Source organism: Dendrobates tinctorius, unplaced genomic scaffold (genome assembly GCF_039654945.1).
Source record: "Dendrobates tinctorius isolate UK_male_01 unplaced genomic scaffold, ASM3965494v1 ptg000179l, whole genome shotgun sequence".
NCBI classification, from domain to species: domain Eukaryota; kingdom Metazoa; phylum Chordata; class Amphibia; order Anura; family Dendrobatidae; genus Dendrobates; species Dendrobates tinctorius.
In genome coordinates this window covers 334,276-355,811 of record NW_027361846.1, presented here as the reverse complement: position 1 = coordinate 355,811, position 21,536 = coordinate 334,276, and the positions used below count along the sequence as shown (strand labels likewise).

The 21,536-nt window shown below is 47.8% G+C and overlaps 1 protein-coding gene across 3 annotated transcripts in view; it reads right to left on the bottom strand.

The window, feature by feature from the left end:
- SMARCD3 (SWI/SNF related BAF chromatin remodeling complex subunit D3) overlaps positions 1–21,536 on the bottom strand; it is a 346,153-nt gene that overhangs the window by 52,910 nt on the left and 271,707 nt on the right. For all 3 annotated transcript variants that reach the window (XM_073551701.1, XM_073551702.1, XM_073551700.1), the window contains exons 5-8: positions 18,022–18,144; positions 16,927–17,022; positions 12,412–12,513; positions 9,982–10,143 (exon numbers count right to left, since the gene is read on the bottom strand). In XM_073551701.1, coding sequence (XP_073407802.1) covers positions 9,982–10,143; positions 12,412–12,513; positions 16,927–17,022; positions 18,022–18,144 — 483 coding nt within the window. The remainder of the gene's footprint in view (positions 1–9,981; positions 10,144–12,411; positions 12,514–16,926; positions 17,023–18,021; positions 18,145–21,536) is intronic.

Genomic DNA, 21,536 nt, shown 5'->3' with positions numbered 1-21,536 from the left:
TGGCATTACTTTCTCCCTGCAAAGTGACCATTCTTTTGTGACCATATATGACATGTCTGCGTGTTCCTGGGGGGAAGAAACTGTTCCCCCAGTCTCTGATGGCCGTGGCTGCAAAATGTCGTACGTAGCCTTAATTATACTGATTCTGGAAATTTTCCTGTCTCTAGGGTTATTGTGTGTTATTAAATTCAACCTGGAATAGGCATAGAAAATCTTGGCTGGGAAAACCACACTTAACTGGCCATGGGTAATAAGTGACCATCTGCTGAAGGGAGGGGGAAGAGGATAGAATTTCACAGAGGCAGAGAAAGGGGGCTGCAGCTGTGAGGGGGATCACTTGTGAAGCTTGCTCTTTCACAAACCAATGGGGGGAGGGCAGATCCCTCTGGGACCTGCTCTGGGTCCGTCTCTGGTTCAGTCATCCCTCTGACTGAGGAGGGTCCAGAAGGCAGGGTGTTACCTGCATTCTGGGTACTCTGACTGCGGGTGACAGCGGCTATATAGGCCTTCTACCAGGGGATTACCACAGTCCCATCCACCTGCTCGGCTATGGGTACTACCTCCTCTCCCTCCCCCATTACCTCACGAGCAGTGCTATATATGGGGCTGTTACCTTCCTTTGTGGCACTGGTCAGTGGCACGGCATCAACTTCTTCATGATTCCCGTGCCTTTCCCCATTTCCCTTAGCACTCACGCTTGCTCATGTTAGGGGTTCCTCAGCCAGATCTCTCCGCAATGTGACATGACTGAGTACTCCTGTTCCTCCAGGTACATCATAATTATCAGGCAAAGCATGCACATTCACATCATTAGCAGTAACATTACCCTCAGTATCAGATCGGGGAAGGCACACAGCAACACCCAGAAGTGACAACACAAAGTACAGCCAAGAAGCGAAGAAGAGTGGTAGTGGTGGGAGACTCACTACTGAGAGGCCAGAAACAGCCATCTGCAGACCGGATATAACCGCAAGAGAAGTACGCTGCCTCCCAGGTGCGAAGATCAAGGATGTGACCGATAGGATACCAAAGCTCATCAGTTCCAAGGACGTCCACCCATTTCTTCTGATACATGTTGGCACCAATGACACGGCAAGGAAGGACCTTCCGACAATCTGCCAGGACTTTGAAGAGTTGGGGAAGAAAGTAAAGGAACTGGAGGCACTGGTAGTTTTTTCTTCTATCCTTCCGGTAGACGGGCATGGCACCAGGAGATGGAACAGGATCCTTGATGCGAACAACTGGCTAAGACGATGGTGCAGACAGCAAGGATTCGGATTCCTGGACCATTGTGTGAATTACCTGTACGACGGACTCCTCACCAGAGAAGGACTACACCTCAACAAACCTGGGAAACACACATTCACCAGAAGACTCACTACACTCATCAGGAGGGCGTTACACTAGAACAGGGGTGGGGAACCTCAGGCCCCAGGGCCATTTAAGGCCCTTAATGACCTTTTATCCGGCCCCCGGGCAGATTCTTAGGGACTGCAGTGCTTTGGCAGGGAGTTGCATTTTGACCGCCACCAGCTCCTTAATTTCTTCTTGCGCTGTGAGCATACACACGCAGTGTTCACTACTGAACACTGAAGGGCATGCAATGAAAGATTACGTCCTGACACCAGTGCCAGAGTCAGGATGAACTTTGTGGGCGGAGTTTGTACAGCCCCCGAAGGATGGTATAAATGTCCAAATGGCTCATGGCAGAAAAAAGATTCCACACCCCTGCACTAGAAGAAGAGGGGATGGGAAAAAAAATGTTAGACACAAACATGAAGCCGGAAAATATACTGAAGGATATGAGGTGCGGCAAAGAAGACCCAAGACAACATACTCCGAAGGGAGGTAAGAAAATGTCTAAAACAATCTACAGGGAGGAGATTGGAACAAAACAAAATCCTCTACACTGCATGCTCGCAGACGCCAGAAGCCTGACAACCAAGATGGAAGAACTAGAAGCAGAAACATCTACAGGTGACGATGACATAGTAGGAATAACCGAGACATGGTGAGATGGAAGCTGTGACCGGGCAGTTACCTTACAGGGGTACAGTCTGTTTAGAAAGGATCGTAACAATCGGAGAGGAGGAGGGGTTTGTCTTTAAGTCTTGTCTAAAGTCCACTTTAAGGGGGGATATTAGCGAAGGGAATGAGGATGTCGAGTCCATATGGGTGGAAATACATGGAGGGAAAAATAGCAACAAAATTCTCATTGGGGTCTGTTACACCCCCCAAATATAACAGAAATCATGGAAGGTCTACTACTAAGGCAGATAGATGAAGCTGCAGCCCATAATGAGGTCCTTGTTATGGGCGACTTTACCCGGATATTAACTGAGAAACAGAGACCTGCGAAACCCATAAAGGTGACAGGTTTCTGCTAATAACCAAGAAGAATTATCTCTCACTATTGGTGCAGAATCCGACCAGAGGAGCCGCACTTTACACCTAATACTATCTAACAGACCGGACAGAATAACAGATCTGCAGGAAATAGCGACCACAATATTGTACAGTGTCACTTGTGTTTCACTAGGGGGACTTGTCAGGGAGTCACAAAAACACTGAACTTTAGGAAGGCAAAGTGTGACCAGCTGAGAGACGCCCTTAATCTGGTGACTGGGACAATGTCCTCAGAAATAAGAATACAAAAAATAAACGGGAAATATGTAAGAACATCCTAAATAGGCGCTGTAAGCGGTTTATACCTTGTGGGAATGAAAGGAGAAGAAATAGGAAAAACCCAATGTGGCTAAACAAAGAGAAAGAGGGCAATTACCAGTAACAAGAAAGCATTTACACTACTAAAGCAGGACGGCCCCGCTGAGGATCTAACAACTACAGGGAGAAAAATACTTTATCTAAAAAAATAATTATAGCTGCCAAAAAGGAAACCGAGGAGCACAAAGGAGAGTAACACTAATCCCAAGCTGTTCTTCACCTATATCAATAGTAACAGAATCATAAGTGACAGTGTAGGAGCCTTAAAGAATTGTGAGGAAAGAATGGTTGTAGATGACGAGGAAAAAGCGAATATATTACCCATCTTCTTCTCCACGGTATTCACGGTGGAAAATGAAATGCCGAGAGACAAAGAAAACCCGATATTAAGGGTCACCAATCTAACCCAAGAACCGGGGCGAAACCGGCTACATAAGATTACAATAGATAAATCCCCGGATCCGGATGGCATACACCCACGAGTACTAAGAGAACTAAGGAATGGAATAGACAAACCATTATTTCTTATATTTAGGGACTCTATAGCGACGGGGTCTGTTCCACAGGACTGGCGCATAGCAAATGTGGTACCAATATTCAAAAAGGCTCTAAAAGTGACCTGGAAATTATAGGCCAGTAAGTCTAACCTCTATTGTTGGTGAGATATGTGAAGGGTTTCTGAGGGATGTTATTCTGGATGATCTCACTGAGAGTAACGGTGTAACTCCATATCAGCATGGGTTTATGAGGAATCGCTCCTGTCAAACCAATCTAATCAGCTTTTATGAAGAGGTAAGCTATAGGCTGGACCAAGGTGAGTCATTGGATGTGGTAGATCTTGATTTTTCCAAAGTGTTTGATACCGTGCCACACAAGAGGTTGGTACACAAAATGAGAATGCCGGGTCTGGGGGAAAATGTGTGTAATGGGTAAGTAACTGGCTGAGTGATAGAAAGCAGAGGGGGGTTATAAATGGTATATTCTCTAACTGGGCAGCTGTGACCAGTGGGGACCGCAGGGGTCGGTGTTGGGACCTCTTCTCTTCAACATATTTATTAATGATCTGGTAGAAGGTTTACACAGTAAAATATCAATATTTGCAGATGATACAAAATGATGTAAAGCCGTCACTACAAGAGAAGATAGTATTCCGCTACAGATGGATCTGGATAAGTTGGAGACTTGGGCCGAAAGGTGGTCGATGGGGTTTAACAATGATAAATGTAAGGTTATACACATGGGAAGAGGGAATCAATATCACCATTACACACTGAACGGGAAACCACTGGGTAAATCTGAAATGGACAAGGACTTGGAGATCTTAGTTAATGATAAACTTACCTGGAGCAGCCAGTGCCAGGCAAACAGGATCATGTGGTGCATTAAAGAGGTCTGAATACACATGATGAGAGCATTATACTGCCTCTGTACAAACCCTGGTTAGACCGCACATGGAGTACTGTGTACAGTTTTGAGCACCGGTGCTCAGGAAGGATATAATAGAACTAGAGCGAGTACAAAGGAGGGCAACAAAATTAATAAAGGGGATAGGGGAACTACAATACCCAGAGAGATTAGGAAAATTAGGATTATTTAGTCTAGAAAAAAGACGACTGAGGGGCGATCTAATAACCATGTATAAGTATATAAGGAGACAATACAAATATCTCTCCGAGGATCTGTTTATACCAAGGAAGGTGCCGGTCACAAGGGAGCATTCTCTGCATCTGGGGGAGAGAAGGTTTTTCCACCAACATAGAAGAGGATTCTTTACTGTTAGGGCAGTGAGAATCTGGAATTCCCTGCCTGAGGAGGTGGTGATGGCAAACTCAGTCGAGGGGTTCAAGAGAGGCCTGGATGTCTTCCTGGAGCGTAACAATATTGTATCTTACAGTTATTAGGTTCTTTAGAAGGACGTAGATCTGGGGATTTATTCTGATGGACTAGAGGCTGAACTGGATGGTCAAATGGCTTTTTTCAGCCTTACTATGTTACGATGTCAGGGACATAATACGCAAATATCCTTCCCAAATCAGTTCCTGTCATGGTCACGTGTCTCAGGGACGCAGCGGTTACCGCAAGGCGAACCCATAACACACGTGACCCTGGAAACACCGCCTCCAGTGGGGCGCATTTAAATAATAAAACGTGCAGGTGGATACGCCGCCTCCACCTGGCGAATTTAGGTATTACACGTTATACAATAATTCTGGAAACCCCGCCTCCAGTAAGGCGAATTTAAATAATAAGGGGGAACCTGGGAAACATTAACAATGGTGGGCCCTGCGATAGGGAATGGGGAGATGGAGACCACCTAAGCTCCCCTGAGCCAGTGTCCCTGCACTCCTAACATTCCCTATACAGGCTCCGCGCCTGTCGCCAACCTTAACCCCTTGCTCACCCTGACCCTAAACCCTCACTAGGGAATAGGTCGGTGCGGAGACTAATCCCACCACTGCACTAATAACAAACATGAGGAAAGAGACAATACAGGGGGAACACCACTTAGCTTTGCTCTGTTGCGTGCGCTCCTAGCAACAGAGCCCACCACCTGCGTGCATCTTCTCCTCCACGTGGATCCATCACCATAACAGGATCCTTCCCCTTAGTGCAGCCTTGCAGCAGAGTCCACCACCAGTTGCTGCTGCTTAGTAACACAGTCCCCAAGATGAGTCCAGCTTCTGCCACGAAGTCGAGCATGCTTGAGTCCAGCTCAGCAGCCAAGTCCCACATGGTGAGTGCCACTCTCCAGTCGCCACTCCACCAGTCCATGCAGACACTTCCCGCCGACACCATCACTGCGACCCCACCACGCCATGCCAGCCCTTCGTCCAGACACCATAGCTGAAACACGTCCCCCCTGGCTAAGCTGCGCAGGACTCCTCTCCAGCTCCATCCTTCCCCCAGGCTCTCAAACTCAGAGTGAACACAATCTCACAATATCACAGGCAGTGATTGCACACTCCTAGCACACCTTTATAGGGAGTCACACCTGATACATAATTACGTGCACAAAAAACCTAAAGTGCAATACCACTAACCACCACCGGGGACAGTCAAGACACCTTGGAACTTTCCAAAGTAAAAAAAGTTCACTTTGTCCATTTTAAAACTGTCAGATCATGACAGTGCCCCCTCCTTAATGAGGGGCCTCTGGACCCTCAAGACCACCCCTCATTAGGGAAACACCTACAGCGGGGACGCCCAGATCCTGAGTTCACCCCACCACTACCTGACACTTCAGGTTTATGACAAACGCACCGCTGGTATCGGCAGTATAAGTTCATTTTGGAGGCACCACTCATCTCCACAGCGCCGACCTGGGGAACGAGTTTATGTAAGTGTATGTTTGTTAAGAGCTGATCAGACTCCACAACACATTTCCACAAGATGATTTTTGGTGGCACCCATACATGCTCGTTCACACACAGGTCCGGACCTGAACGTTTATTGCACACATTCGTTTGTCATAAATTTGGTGAACTCATTCTGGACTCGACAACAGAGGCGTCCCCCTGTGTCACCACACTCACACCCCCGCTATTCACCAAGGGACACCACCCTCCAACCCTTTCACCATGAGGCCTGCGCCTCCAGGTTTGGCCAATGGCGAGGGTTGAGATTTGTCCCTACTCCCCCGCAGCACACCTGCTGCACACACCAGGAGGAGAAGGGGATGGGAAATGGAGGAAATATACACTCGCTGGTCGCCTCCACACAACCAGGAGGGCGGCTTCTTCGATGGTATAGAAGATATGGCGTAAACCCCGCGGACTATCACACCAGTCAGCTCACCACAGGGGCGTACCCCTTCACCTTGGGGAATACTAGGCAGCTCCGTGGGGCACCGTTCCTCCCACCTGCCTGGGTGCGCCCGCATGCATGAACCAGTCCCGCTCCCCAGCAGCGACTCTAGGGGGCTTTTAGCCAGACCGCAGCGGCCATTTTTTTTTTATTTTCTGGTTGCCTGAGCAGAGGCCCCAGACCCTGATAACTGCTGCTGCAGCGGCTCTAAACACCTTGCCGCTCCCCTTTCACCTCAGTGAGGCCCGGCAGCAAATACCATAGGTCTCCACATGGCCAAAGCCCACCAGAAAAAAAAACTGTAGGGCCTGTGATAATGTCATGGTCACGTGTCTCTGGACGCAGCGGTTACCGCAAGGCGAACCCATAACACACGTGACCCTGGATACACCGCCTCCAGTGGGGCGCATTTAAATAATAAAACGTGCAGGTGGATACGCCGCCTCCACCTGGCGAATTTAGGTATTACACGTTATACAATAATTCTGGAAACCCCGCCTCCAGTAAGGCGAATTTAAATAATAAGGGGGAACCTGGGAAACATTAACAATGGTGGGCCCTGCGATAGGGAATGGGGAGATGGAGACCACCTAAGCTCCCCTGAGCCAGTGTCCCTGCACTCCTAACATTCCCTATACAGGCTCCGCGCCTGTCGCCGCACGCGAACCTTAACCCCTTGCTCGCCCTGACCCTAAACCCTCACTAGGGAATGGGTCGGTGCGGAGACTAATCCCACCACTGCACTAATAACAAACATGAGGAAAGAGACAATACAGGGGGAACACCACTTAGCTTTGCTCTGTTGCGTGCACTTCTAGCAACAGAGCCCACCACCTGCGTGCATCTTCTCCTCCACCTGGATCCATCACCATAAAAGGATCCTTCCCCTTAGTGCAGCCTTGGAGCAGAGTCCACCACCAGTTGCTGCTGCTTAGTAACAGAGTCCCCAAGATGAGTCCAGCTTCTGCCACGAAGTCGAGCATGCTTGAGTCCAGCTCAGCAGCCAAGTCCCACATGGTGAGTGCCACTCTCCATAGTCGCCACTCCACCAGTCCATGCAGACACTTCCCGCCGACACCATCACTGCGACCCCACCACGCCATGCCAGCCCTTCGTCCAGACACCATAGCTGAAACACGTCCCCCCTGGCTAAGCTGCGCAGGACTCCTCTCCAGCTCCATCCTTCCCCCAGGCTCTCAAACTCAGAGTGAACACAATCACACAATATCACAGGCAGTGATTGCACACTCCTAGCACACCTTTATAGGGAGTCACACCTGATACATAATTACGTGCACAAAAAACCTAAAGTGCAATACCACTAACCACCACCGGGGACAGTCAAGACACCTTGGAACTTTCCAAAGTAAAAAAATTTCACTTTGTCCATTTTAAAACTGTCAGATCATGACAGTTCCCAACAAGATATGTGTGGGAAAGTTTTCGGACACCCCCACTTCCTTCACCCCGCTCCCGGCACCCCAATCTATAAAAATTCAAGCCATCAGCAAGAGGCAGTGGACGCCCCTAATCCTGGTGAGTCAGTTTTCCCAAAAATAATCTCTTCAGGGGCCACCAGTTTGTTTCGGATGAGGGTGCGTTCGGCCCCGGTGTACTTGAGGCCTATAGCCACGGTGTTCCCCACAGTGACTCTCTGCAAATTTCCACAGGCCTTCCCAACCACCCCACCCACAAAAAAACTGCTGCATTAGGCTCTGAGGCCTTGGCTGGGGGGTTCTTCTTTTGCTTCTCTGGACAAGTGGCATTGAGATGTCCAGTCCGACTGCAGAAATAACACTTGCGGGGATCGGATGTAGGCCTGGCGTTGGCAAAGGGGACGAGGCCTCCGGTGAGTCAGCTGGCAGGGTCTACTGGGGTTGGTTGATGGCTTACCCCCTTTCCAGCTGGTGGTGAACCACTTCCACACCTCTGGTTTACGGTTGGCCTCGTAGGTGTCGGCGATCTGCCCTGCTTTGTCCACGTCTTTTGGCTCCCGGTCCATCACGAACTGTTGCACCTCAGCCGGACATAGATGTAGGAACTGGTCTTTTACCATCAGGTCCTTCAACTGCTCAAAGGTGATCACTGAACAGTCCTTGGACCCACTGATCAAAATGGGTTCTGAGTCCATGCACCACATCACTGTAGCTGCCATGTGGGCCACCTTGGAGGTTCCAGAACTTTTTACGGTAGACCTCAGGAGTCAGCTGGTACTTCTTTATCAGGGCCTGCTTGATGGCCTCATAATCTCCATCATGGTCTCGGGGAAGAAAAGCAAATGCCTCCAGAGCTTTTCCTTTGAGAACTGGGGTTAAATATCAGGCCCATTGGTTCTCAGGCAGCTGGTACTGTCTGAAGGCTTTTTCAAATCCTCGCAGAAAAATGTCCAGGTCCCTGTCCTTTCCATCACAGTGAAAATGCTCAGGACGGAGTTTGAGGAAATGAGCGATGCTGGACTCACTGCTGGGCTGGGAAGACCTCTGCTCCTGGATTCAGGCTAACTCCATCTGGTACTGTCTCTCGGCCTCTCGATCAGCTCTCTCTTGGTATTGCTGGATCAGCTTCAGATGTCCCTCATGATTGTCTGCAGGACATTGTTGTAGAGCCATTTGCAGATAGCAGTCCACGCTGCCTTGGTTGCGAGTAGGACTGTCATTTACCGGTTGGACCTCTGGATCAGTCTCGTCCATACTTTGGCTGACCCCTGCCTCCGCTGAGCTCTGGAAACAGTCTTGATCTGCTTCAAGTTGCACCAGTTCCGCGAACATTTGGTCTTTGTTTTTGCCATGGGGGTCAATACTTCTGTAAGTACATATTCCAGCAAGAGTGTCCATTTTCTGCTGGGCGTACCAGAGGGCTCCCCTTGTAGCCATAATTGCCAAATAAAATATAGGACAGAAAAACCAAGAGAAGGGAATGGGTTAACTACCACACATACAGTATTGTCTCAGATCTAGTAAACACTGAGTTCGATCTTCAAAACTTTTGCGCAGGGTCCTCGCAAGAACTGTGCAAGGAATGATTGCTCAAACCAGATCACTAATGCTCTATGATCCCACCGCTGCCACCAATTTGCCACGAATTATATCAATATATAACCAATTTGTCATGAGATATATAACCCCACAACTTTTGTTTCCACTTTCAGTGTCGGTTAGGAACTTGCAACTCTCTGGCGCCCCACTTATCCTCAGGTCAGTCAGGGAACTGCCCCTAGGGTAAGGAATCACTGGAAAAGCTGCCTTAAATTCGCCCTGGAACAGACAAAGGAAATCTTGGCGGGAAAAAAACGCACTTAACTGGCCAGATGCAATAAAAGTGACCATCTGCTGAAGGGAGGGGGGAGTGGATAGAGTTTCACAGAGGCAGATAGAGGGGGTAACATATTTTCCTGACACTAACTAAACGCTGACAGGAGCCGTGGGCACTGGATTGCAGCAGAAGAGTTCACACCTGCTGGAAATACTTGTCCCCGCTGATGTACTCCTTGTCGTGGCAGTCCTGTAGCTTGTTGGTCTTTATATACTGCCACAGAGCCTGGATGATGACCGCCCGTGTCTGCGTGTGGATCCCCAGAAGACGAGCAAGACGGGGGTCCAGCTTAAACTGCGGAGGCTGCAGGGACAAATAAAGTGAGGTCAGCAGCAAAGGCCAAGGCCCCATAAGTCTGGACTTATAGAGACCTTTCACCAAATTTTTCATGCTGAAGTGAACATAGGAGGTAATAGTGGCTGCAGAGTAGAATAAACTTTTTTTTTATTTCACCTCTCCATTGCAGAGATACTAAAAATCAAAGTATTTGACCCCTAAAAAGTTAATTTTCATTAAGACAAAGTGGGTGTTATCTGACAGTGTGCAGAGATGTAAGGATACAGCTCTGCTCTCACCTCCTGCAGTAGTCAGGGTGGGGAGGTGCAGAGCAGCTGTGCTTAGCGGCGTCACATTACAAATGTTTCAGCTCTCCTCCTCTGCTGTACTGCCCCTCCCCCACACTGTCCGAGGATGTGTCAGTATCACACTTATGTCTGCTGTGCTCAGGCATCTAGCACTTGCGCCACAGTGAGATCAGGCTGTGAGGTCCAAAACAGGAGTAACTGGCCTTTTCTGGGATCCTCCTGTGTGACATATAATGACAGCTCTGATGGCACTGCAAAGAAAAGTATTCAGAAACCCGCTCTAAGCTATTGTGGGTGTAACAACCCTGCTGGCATCGCTGCATGGCCTCCCATTCCCCACTCACCAACTTTCTCACTGCTCCAGGCCATGCTGTGATTTCTGTCTGCTGCCAGCTCCATGTTCTGTCTCATGTCTGCTCTCTCCATGTTTTCTGGCTGTGTGTATAGGGGGACGGCGCCTGAACGCTCTGGTTCTTATGGAGTCAGGGTGCACCTGTCTAATCTGTCCCTGGCCAATTACCAAGAGCCCTCTAGTATTTAGGGCTGCTCCACCCACTGAACCAGGCCTGTGCAATGTGTTCACTCAGTTTCTTGCTGCTGAGTAAGCTAGGCCTTGTCCTATGTCTCGCCTTCACTGGAGGTTTTCCTCCTAGCCTTGCTTGGTACTGTCTGTCTGCCCTCCAGGAGGCAGTATATCCTGGTCTCCGTGTCTTTGTCCTAGCTTTGTCACGCACCTGTTTTGCCGCCCTCCAGGAGGCAGTATTTCCTGGTCCCTGTGCTGTAACTCCTAGCCTTGCTTTATATCTGTGTATACTCTGGTCCCTGTACCTTGTCTCGTACTGTTAACCTGTCTGAACTCTGTCCTACCTTTGTCTGTCTGTCTGTCTCCTTGTCCTTGGCTTCTTTCCCTGCTGTGATTTTCCTTGTGTCCTCCCTACCTGCCTGTACTCCGCATTCTTGCGGCTCAGCCTGTACTTGTACCTGCTCTTCCTGTGTGAACAGGTCTCTACCTGTTCCTTCATACACCATTCCTGCCTGTATCTATACCTGCACCTCCTGTGTGAACAGGTCCAAACCTGTCCGGTCATACTCTACTTACTCCTGTCTGTTCCAGTACCAGCACCCGGTGTGTGAACAGGTCTCAACCTGTTCCATCATACACCATACCTGCCTGCCCCGTGTCCCAGCCGTGCCTGCCAGTCCTGTGCCTCAAGCTGTGCCTGCCTTCCAGCATCTCAAGCTGTGCCCGCCTGCCCTGTGTCTCAGCCGTGCCACCGTCTCTGTAAGTGGGGTCAGCCGCCACAGCCAGACACCACCCTGGAGTGGCACCCGACAGCTGCCTGCCGCACAAGCCTGACCTCACCATCAGAGGCTCCAGCGAAGACCGAGGCAGCTTTTGTAGTCACGCCCCTTCCAGGGTAGTCTGGTTTGTGGCACAGTGGGGCCACTCCCCTCATCTGCGCCAACCAGTCAGGGCGGAGCGTGACACTGGGGTTGTGTTCTTTTTCTGATGTGTTAGTACCTGCTTATGATTGGTCAAAATCATACAGGTGGAAAAAGTACATGCCCCAAAGAAAACTGTCCAGTAACACCCACTTGGCCTTATTGACAATTCATTAGGCTCCAATTACTCTGCTCTGCAGCCAGTGTAAGGCCACGTTCACACGGTCACTATTTGGTCAGTATTTGTAGCCAAAACCAGGAGTGGGTGAGAAATCCAGAAGTGGTGACGGGTTTCTATTAGACTTTTCCTCTGATTGTTCCTCTCTTGATTTTGGCTTACAAACACTAATGCAAAATGCTGACCAAATACTGACAGTGTGAACGTGGCCTTAAGGCCTGAGTCCAATTCAGCATGAAAATCTTGATGACAGTTCATCATTAAATATGCACATACACACTCATTTGCATAGTTTTGGAATCCACTGAAATTCACGTCAATATAGAACTGTGTGAAGGAGCGATACAAATGCAGTAGAGTTATCACCTGGTAATCCAGCATCAGCAGGAGGGTGCATCGCACGCTAACGTCTCCTGGGCGCTTCACCTGGAATCCATCTGTCTCTTGTGTGCTCGGAGTCCTGTGCCACTGAGAGGAGGAGATGATTAGCTCAGAGCTGACAGATTGCACACATCACTAAATGCAGAAGAACCGGCCCCAACTATTGGTTATATGGGTAAAATAAATAAAAAAAATTTGAAAGCAAAACAATCCAAAGTAGTAGAGCCGCTCATCTCATGTCTAAGGAGGCAGTGCCCTTCAGCTCATACCCCGAGCAGTGGTGCCCTTCCTCCTACAGGGGCGTCTCACAAAACGAGAATCTCATCAAAAAGTGAATTTATTTCAGTTCCTCAATACAGACAGTGACTCTCCTCTATTCTATAGAGTCATTACACACAGAGTGATCTGTGTCACGGGTTTATTTCTGGTAATGATGATTATGGCTTACAGCCAATGAGAACCCAAAAGTCATTATCTCAGGAAATTAGAATTCTTTATAACACCAGCCTGAAAAATGATTGTAAAATCTGAAATGTTGGTCCTCCTGAAATGTATGATCAGTACATGCACTCAATACTTGGTCGGGCTCCTTCTGCATCAATTACTGCATCAATGCGGCGTGGCCTGGAGGAGATCAGCCTGTGGCACTGCTGAGGGGTTATGGAAGCCCAGGTTGCTTTGATAGCAGCCTTCAGTTCGTCTGCATTGTTGGGTCTGGTGTCTCCTCTTCCTCCTGACAATACTCCATAGATTCTCTATGGGGTTAAGGTCAGGCGAGTTTGCTGCCAATCAAGCCCAGTGATACTGTTGTGTGTACACCGAGTATTGGTACTTTTGGCAGTGTGGACAGGGGCCAAGTCCTGCTGGAGAATGACATTTCCATCTCCATAAAGCTTGTCGGCAGAGGGAAGCATGAAGAGCTCTAATATGTCCTGGTAGACGGCTGCGCTGACCAGGGTTGTGGAGTCGGAGTCGTGGAGTCGGAGCTCATTTTGGTGGAGTCGGTATAAAATGGACCGACTCCGACTCCTAAAATATATAATAAATTGGGTACAGTAGTTCAATGCAGAATGTGCTGAATATTTTTTCATAGGAATTTGGGAAAGTTATGAAATGTCCTATAAATGGCTGTTCTATTCCTGATCTAAGGCTACATTCACACACAGCGTTTTTCCTGCTTTTTTTGAGGATACGTTTTTCAGCTGCAAAAGCCGATCAGCTTTTCAAAAAACCGCATCACCTGAAAGGTTTTTGAGCTCATAGATAATGTTTTCAATAGCAAAAGCAGATTAGAAATCTGCTCTATCAATCCATTTATCCATATCTGTCTATCCATATCTTATCTGTACCAAAAAGAATGAAAACCGGGTAGCACACAGACTTAGGCCGGTTTCACACTAGCGCATTTTCAGCGCGCGCACGGCCGGGGGTAGCTCCGCCCCCGATCCGGCTCTCTGCCCGGCGTGCCCGCCCCTTCCTTGTAGCGCCGCCTCCTAGCGGACAGCGGCGCCTGCGATCGGCGCACCCTATCTTTAGCATAGGGTGCGCCGATCGTGCGCAGGCCGTGCGCTAGTTGCGCTTTGACCTGCGCTGCGCACTTTTGACGGTGCGCCGTGCGCGCCAAAATCGAACTTTTCGGATTTTGGCGCGCACGGCGCACCGTCATAAGTGCGCAGCGCAGGTCAAAGCGCAACTAGCGCACGGCCTGCGCACGATCGGCGCACCCTATGCTAAAGATAGGGTGCGCCGATCGCAGGCGCCGCTGTCCGCTAGGAGGCGGCGCTACAAGGAAGGGGCGGGCACGCCGGGCAGAGAGCCGGATCGGGGGCGGAGCTACCCCCGGCCGTGCGCGCGCTGAAAATGCGCTAGTGTGAAACCGGCCTAACACTCCTTTTTTTTAGCACCAGTCAGGTACACCTCATAGTTGCCCAAAAGGACGCCCAGGACAGGCATTGCTCGTCTTCAGTAACATCAACATCAACTGATAGTTGGAATAAATAGACTGCATTCATCACCACCACATCTTCTTAAGGTGCAGGCTTTATTTTCAAGTGTAGGGGCGTGCAGTATGAGGTTCTGCAGCAGCTGAGGTGTGCAGTATGAAATTCTGCTGAACAGTATGAGGTTCTGCCCCCCCCCAGGCCCCCAGGTTTGATCCTGGCTACGCCCATGGTGTGAATGTAGCCTGAGGATCTAGGCTTTATCTTAGCCGAGATAAGTCATAGTGTGTGTGTATGTGTATATATATATATATATATATATATATATATATTATACACATACAGTATATATATACTGTGTATATATATACGGTACAGACCAAAAGTTTGGACACACCTTCTCATTCAAAGAGTTTTCTTTATTTTCATGTGGAATAATATAATTAACAAAAAAGTGTGAAACAACTGAAAATACTGTATGTCTTATATTCTAGGTTCTTCACAGTAGCCACCTTTTGCTTTGATTTCTGCTTTGCACACTCTTGGCATTCTCTTGATGAGCTTCAAGAGGTAGTCACCGGAAATGGTTTTCACTGCACAGGTATACCCTGTCAGGTTTAATAAGTGGGATTTCTTGCCTTATAAATGGGGTTGGGACCATCAGTTGTGTTGTGCAGAAGTCTGGTGGATACACAGCTGATAGTCCTACTGAATAGACTGTTAGCTGCTTTTTTCTTGCCATGACAAATTCTAAGTAAAGAAAAACGAGTGGCCATCATTACTTTAAGAAATGAAGGTCAGTCAGTCTGAAAAATTGGGAAAACTTTGAAAGTGTCCCCAAGTGCAGTGGCAAAAAACATCAAGCACTACAAAGAAACTGGCTCTCATGAGGACTGCCCCAGGAAAGGAAGACCAAGAGTCACCTCTGCTGCGGAGGATAAGTTCATCCGAGTCACCAGCCTCAGAAATCGCAGGTTAACAGCAGCTCAGATTAGAGACCAGGTCAATGCCACACAGAGTTCCAGCAGCAGACACATCTCTACAACAACTGTTAAGAGGAGACTTTGTGCAGCAGGCCTTCATGGTATAATAGCTGCTAGGAAACCACTACTAAGGACAGGTCACAAGCAGAAGAGACTTGTTTGGGCTAAAGAACACAAGGAATGGACATTAGACCAGTGGAAATCTGTGCTTTGGTCTGATGAGTCCAAATTTGAGATCTTTGGTTCCAACCACCGTGTCTTTGTGCGACGCAGAAAAGGTGAACGGATGGACTCTACATGCCTGGTTCCCACCGTGAAGCATGGAGGAGGAGGTGTGATGGTGTGGGGGTGCTTTGGTGTGGGGGTGCTTTGCTGGTGACACTGTTGGGGATTTATTCAAAATTGAAGGCATACTGAACCAGCATGGCTACCACAGCATCTTGCAGCGGTATGCTATTCCATCCGGTTTACGTTTAGTTGGACCATCATTTATTTTTCAACAGGACAATTACCCCAAACACACCTCCAGGCTGTGTAAGGACTATTTGACCAAGAAGAAGAGTGATAGGGTGCTACGCCAGATGACCTGGCCTCCACAGTCACCAGACCTGAACCCAATCGAGATGATTTGGGGTGAGCTGGACCGCAGAGTGAAGGCAAAAGGGCCAACAAGTGCTAAGCATCTCTGGGAACTCCTTCAAGACTGTTGGAAGACCATATCCAGTGACTACCTCTTGAAGCTCATCAAGAGAATGCCAAGAGTGTGCAAAGCAGTAATCAAAGCAAAAGGTGGCTTCTTTGAAGAACCTAGAATATAAGACATATTTTCAGTTGTTTCACACTTTTTTGTTAATTAGATAATTCCACGTATGTTAGTTCATAGCTTTGATGCCTTAAGAGTGAATCTACAATTTTCATAGTCATGAAAATAAAGAAAACTCTTTGAATGAGGTGTGTCCAAACTTTTGGTCTGTACTGTATATATGTAATCGATATTACATAGTGTATGACATTTACAATTTATTACAGTTTTTTGTGTTCTAAAGTTGTATTCCAATAAATAGATAGAACATAATATCTAAATATCTTGATTATTGGATCATAAAAATGATTAAATGTCTGATGTTCACATTGTACTACAATACATTTTTCACTTAAATATAAGCAATATGTGTGGAGTCAGAGTCGTGGAGTCGGAGTAAGGGAAATTGAGGAGTCGGAGTCGCAGGTTTGGCTTACCGACTCCACAGCCCTGGCGCTGACTTTGGTCTTGATAAAACACAGTGGTCCTACACCAGCAGATGACATGGCTCCCCAAACCATCACTGATTATGGACACTTCACACTAGACCTTGGAAATCGCGGTCCCAGAGTCTGGAGGAAGAGTGGAGAGACACAATCCAAGCTGCTGGAGGTCTAGTGTGAAGTATATCCGTGGTGCCCTTCCAAACATATGTTCATCAGAGGGCCCTGCAACCTCAAATGTTACCCAGAGCTGGGGGGGTTTTATTATGAGTTGAAAGAGATGCTCCTCAATATGCCTCCCACATTCTAGATCACAAGACCATCAGACGCACCTCCACCAGATGATTATCTGGCCCATATAGATCCTTGTCCAACTCAATGACCAAACTCTTGAAGAATGAGGAGAACTTCCGTTTCATCTTACTGGGCTAAGAATAGAAAAAGACAGTGGTGGAGAAAAACAATGATAAATGCGCCAAATTCTATATCACCGTGTGCCAAAAACATTGCTCATACCATGAACCACATTTATTATTCATTCTCAATACTTCTGGCACACAGAAATAAAGGATGTTTTATAGAGGAAAGTGGGAGTGGTGAAAAATGTGACATGTCTCCAGTCTCCTCTGTCCCCTTCCTGGACCCTCTGCACCCTCATTTCTTTCATCTTCCAGATCCCTCTGCCCCTTCCAGTCTGCTCTGTCGCCTTCCAGATTCATCTGCCCCACTCCAGTTTCCTCTGTTCTCTTCCAGATACTTCTGCCCCTCTCCAGTCTCCTCTGCCCCAATTCAGATCCATTTGCCACCTCCAGTCTCCTCTGTTCTAATCCAGATTATTTTGCCCCCCTGTGGTCTCCTCTGTCACCTTCCAGATCCCTCTATTGCACTCCAGTCTTCTCTATTCCCTTATAGATTCCTCTGCCCCCACTCTCCTCTGTCCCCTTCAAGATCTCCCTGCGACTGCAGTCTCTTCTGTCTCCTTCCAGATCCATCTGCACCCTTCAGTCTCCTCTGTCCCCTTCCAGATTCCTTAAAACCCCTTCAGTCTCCTCTTTCCCCTTTCAGATTCCTCTGTACCCTCCAGTCTTCTCCGTTCCCTTCCACATTCTTTTCCCCAACTCCCGTTTTCTGTTCCCTGATAGATCCCTCTGCCCTTCTCCAGTCTCCTCTGTCCCCTTCCAGACTCCTTTGTTCCTTCCAGATCCTTATGCCTCCCTTCAGTCTCCTCTATATTGCTTCAGATCTCTCAGTTCATGTCCAGTCTCCTCTGTCCTTTTCCACATGGCTTTGTCCCCCCCTCCAGTCTCCTCTGTCCCTCTACAGATACCTCTGTCTTCTGTAGACCCATCCGTAATACTACAAATGGCCCAGGGATTATGTTCATGTTCTCAAACTCATAACATTTGTATGGATTCTGCAGAACATACATCATCTAATAATTTCCCTTCAACACGTAGCTCCCATGATGCAATACTTCCATCTGAATCTTCAGCATCTGGCTTTGCGGGGTTAAATGTGTTCGAAATGTAGAGACGCAATTTTCTCTTTTGCTGTTAAGGAAAAAAAGAAAACGTGAAACAAGTGAATAAAAGATGAGGGTCCATGGACCTGTGCATGGTGTCCGCTCACATAGCCGACGTCATAGGTTTACCAACACCTGGATTAAAGAGGACGTTATTAAAACTCACGTTTCCCTCCTCCATAAACTCCATCTTGTTTCAGACATCTACAATGTTAACAATTGTTGACAAGATTCCCTGCGTCATGTTGAAACAATCAATTAATTTACAGTTCACTATATCAAAACTCCAGCAGGTCTGAGGTGTATATGCCCTGAGGCGGCAGTGACCGGCTTCACGAGCCATTAGTGGACAACTGAAGGTTTACATGTGGCGATATTTTAAGGCCAACCTTCAACGCCTGTTCCACTCTGCTGATTACACTTACTGGTAATTTCCCATTTTTTCAAGCAAAGACAGAAGAAAAAAATTGTGGACCTCAACTAGGCTGGTACCTCCTTGGGAGCAATTTCTGAACACATCAAGGCCATAATTATCATCATGGCATTAAACAGCCACCATACTGTTCAAGAAGGAGATGTGTCCTGTATCTAGAGATGATCATACTAATCACCATGGAGCACACGGCCATCATACCATTCAGGAGGGAGATGTGTCCTGTATCTAGAAGGAATCGTACTAATCACCATGGAGCAAGCGGCCATCATACCATTCAGGAGGGAGATGTGTCCTGTATCTAGAGGTGATCATACTAATCACCATGGAGCACACGGCCATCATACCATTCAGGAAGGAGATGTTTCCTGTATCTAGAAGGAATCGTACTAATCACCATGGAGCACGCGGCCATCATACCATTCAGGAGGGAGACAGGTCCTGTATCTAGAGGTGATCGTACTAATCACCATGGAGCACACGGCCATCATACCATTCAGGAAGGAGATGTGTCCTGTATCTAGAAGGGATTGCACTAATCACCATGGAGCACGCGGCCATCATACCATTCAGGAGGGAGATGTGTCCTGTATCTAGAGGTGATCATACTAATCACCATGGAGCACACGGCCATCATACCATTCAGGAGGGAGATGTGTCCTGTATCTAGAAGGAATCGTACTAATCACCATGGAGCACGCGGCCATCATACCATTCAGGAGGGAGACAGGTCCTGTATCTAGAGGTGATCGTACTAATCACCATGGAGCACACGGCCATCATACCATTCAGGAAGGAGATGTGCCCTGTATCTATCTAGAAGGAATCATACTAATCACCATGGAGCACACGACCATCATACCATTCAGGAGTGAGACGAGTCCTGTATCTAGAGGTGATCGTACTAATCACCATGGAGCACGTGGCCATCATACAATTCAGGAAGGAGATGTGTCCTGTATCTAGAAGGAATCGTACTAATCACCATGGAGCACGTGGCCATCATACCATTAAGGAAGGAGATGTGTCCTGTATCTAGAAGGAATCGTACTAATCACCATGGAGCACGTGACCATCATACCATTCAGGAAGGAGATGTGCCCTGTATCTAGAAGGAATCATACTAATCACCATGGAGCACACGGCCATCATACCATTCAGGAGGGAGACGGGTCCTGTATCTAGAGGTGATCGTACTAATCACCATGGAGCACATGGCCATCATACCATTCAGGAAGATGTGTCCTGTATCTAGAAGGAATCGTACTGATCACCATGGAGCACACGGCCATCATACCATTCAGGAAGGAGATGCATCCTGCATCTAGAAGGGATTGTACTAGTCAACAATGGAGTAAGCGACCATCATAACATTCAGGAAGGAGATGTGTCCTGTATCTAGAAGGAATTGTACTAATCACGATGGAGCACGCGGCCATCATACCGTTCAGGAAGAAGATATGTCCTGTATCTAGAAGGAATTGTACTAATCACCATGGAGGAAGCGGCCATCATACCATTCAGGAGGAAGATGTGTCCTGTATCTAGAAGGAATTGTACTAATCACGATGGAGCACGCGGCCATCATACCATTCAGGAGGGAGATGTGTCCTGTATCTAGAGGTGATTGTACTAATCACCATGGAGCACGTGGCCATCATACCATTCAGGAAGGAGACGGGTCTTGTATCTAGAGGTGATCGTACTAATCACCTTGGAGCAAACGGCCATCATACCATTTAGGAAGGAGATGTGTCCTGTATCTAGAAGGGATTGTACTAATCACCATGGAGCACATGGCCATCATACAGTTCAAGAAGATGTGTCCTGTATCTAGAGGTGATCATACTAATCACCATGGAGCACGTGGCCATCATACCATTCAGGAAGGAGATGTGTCCTGTATCTAGAGGTGATCGTACTAATCACCATGGAGGAAGCGGCCATCATACCATTCAGGAGGGAGATGTGTCCTGTATCTAGAGGTGATTGTACTAATCACCATGGAGCACGTGGCAATCATACCATTCAGGAGGGAGATGTGTCCTGTATCTAGAGGTGATCGTACTAATCACCATGGAGGAAGCGGCCATCATACCATTCAGGAGGGAGATGTGTCCTGTATCTAGAGGTGATTGTACTAATCACCATGGAGCACGTGGCAATCATACCATTCAGGAGGGAGATGTGTCCTGTATCTAGAAGGAATCGTACTAATCACCATGGAGGAAGAGGCCATCATACCATTCAGGAAGGAGATGTGTCCTGTATCTAGAAGAAATTGTACTAATCACCATGGAGCACGTGGCCATCATACCATTCAGGAAGGAGATGTGTCCTGTATCTAGAAGGGATTATACTAATCACCATGGAGCACATGGCCATCATACCATTCAGGAGGGAGATGTGTCCTGTATCTAGAGGTGATCGTACTAATCACCATGGAGCACACAGCCATCATACCATTCAGGAGGGAGATGTGTCCTGTATCTAGAAGGGATTGTACTAATCACCATGGAGCACGCAGCCATCATACCATTCAGGAGGGAGATGTGTCCTGTATCTAGAAGGGATTGCACTAATCACCATGGAGGAAGCGGCCATCATACCATTCAGGAGGGAGATGTGTCCTGTATCTAGAGGTGATCATACTAATCATCATGGAGCACGCGGCCATCATACCATTCAGGAGGGAGATGTGCCCTGTATCTAGAAGGAATCGTACTAATCACCATGGAGGAAGAGGCCATCATACCATTCAGGAAGGAAATGTGTCCTGTATCTAGAAGAAATTGTAATAATCACCATGGAGCACGTGGCCATCATACCATTCAGGAAGGAGATGTGTCCTGTATCTAGAGGTGATTGTACTAATCACCATGGAGCACGTGGCAATCATACCATTCAGGAGGGAGATGTGTCCTGTATCTAGAAGGAATCGCACTAATCACCATGGAGGAAGAGGCCATCATACCATTCAGGAAGGA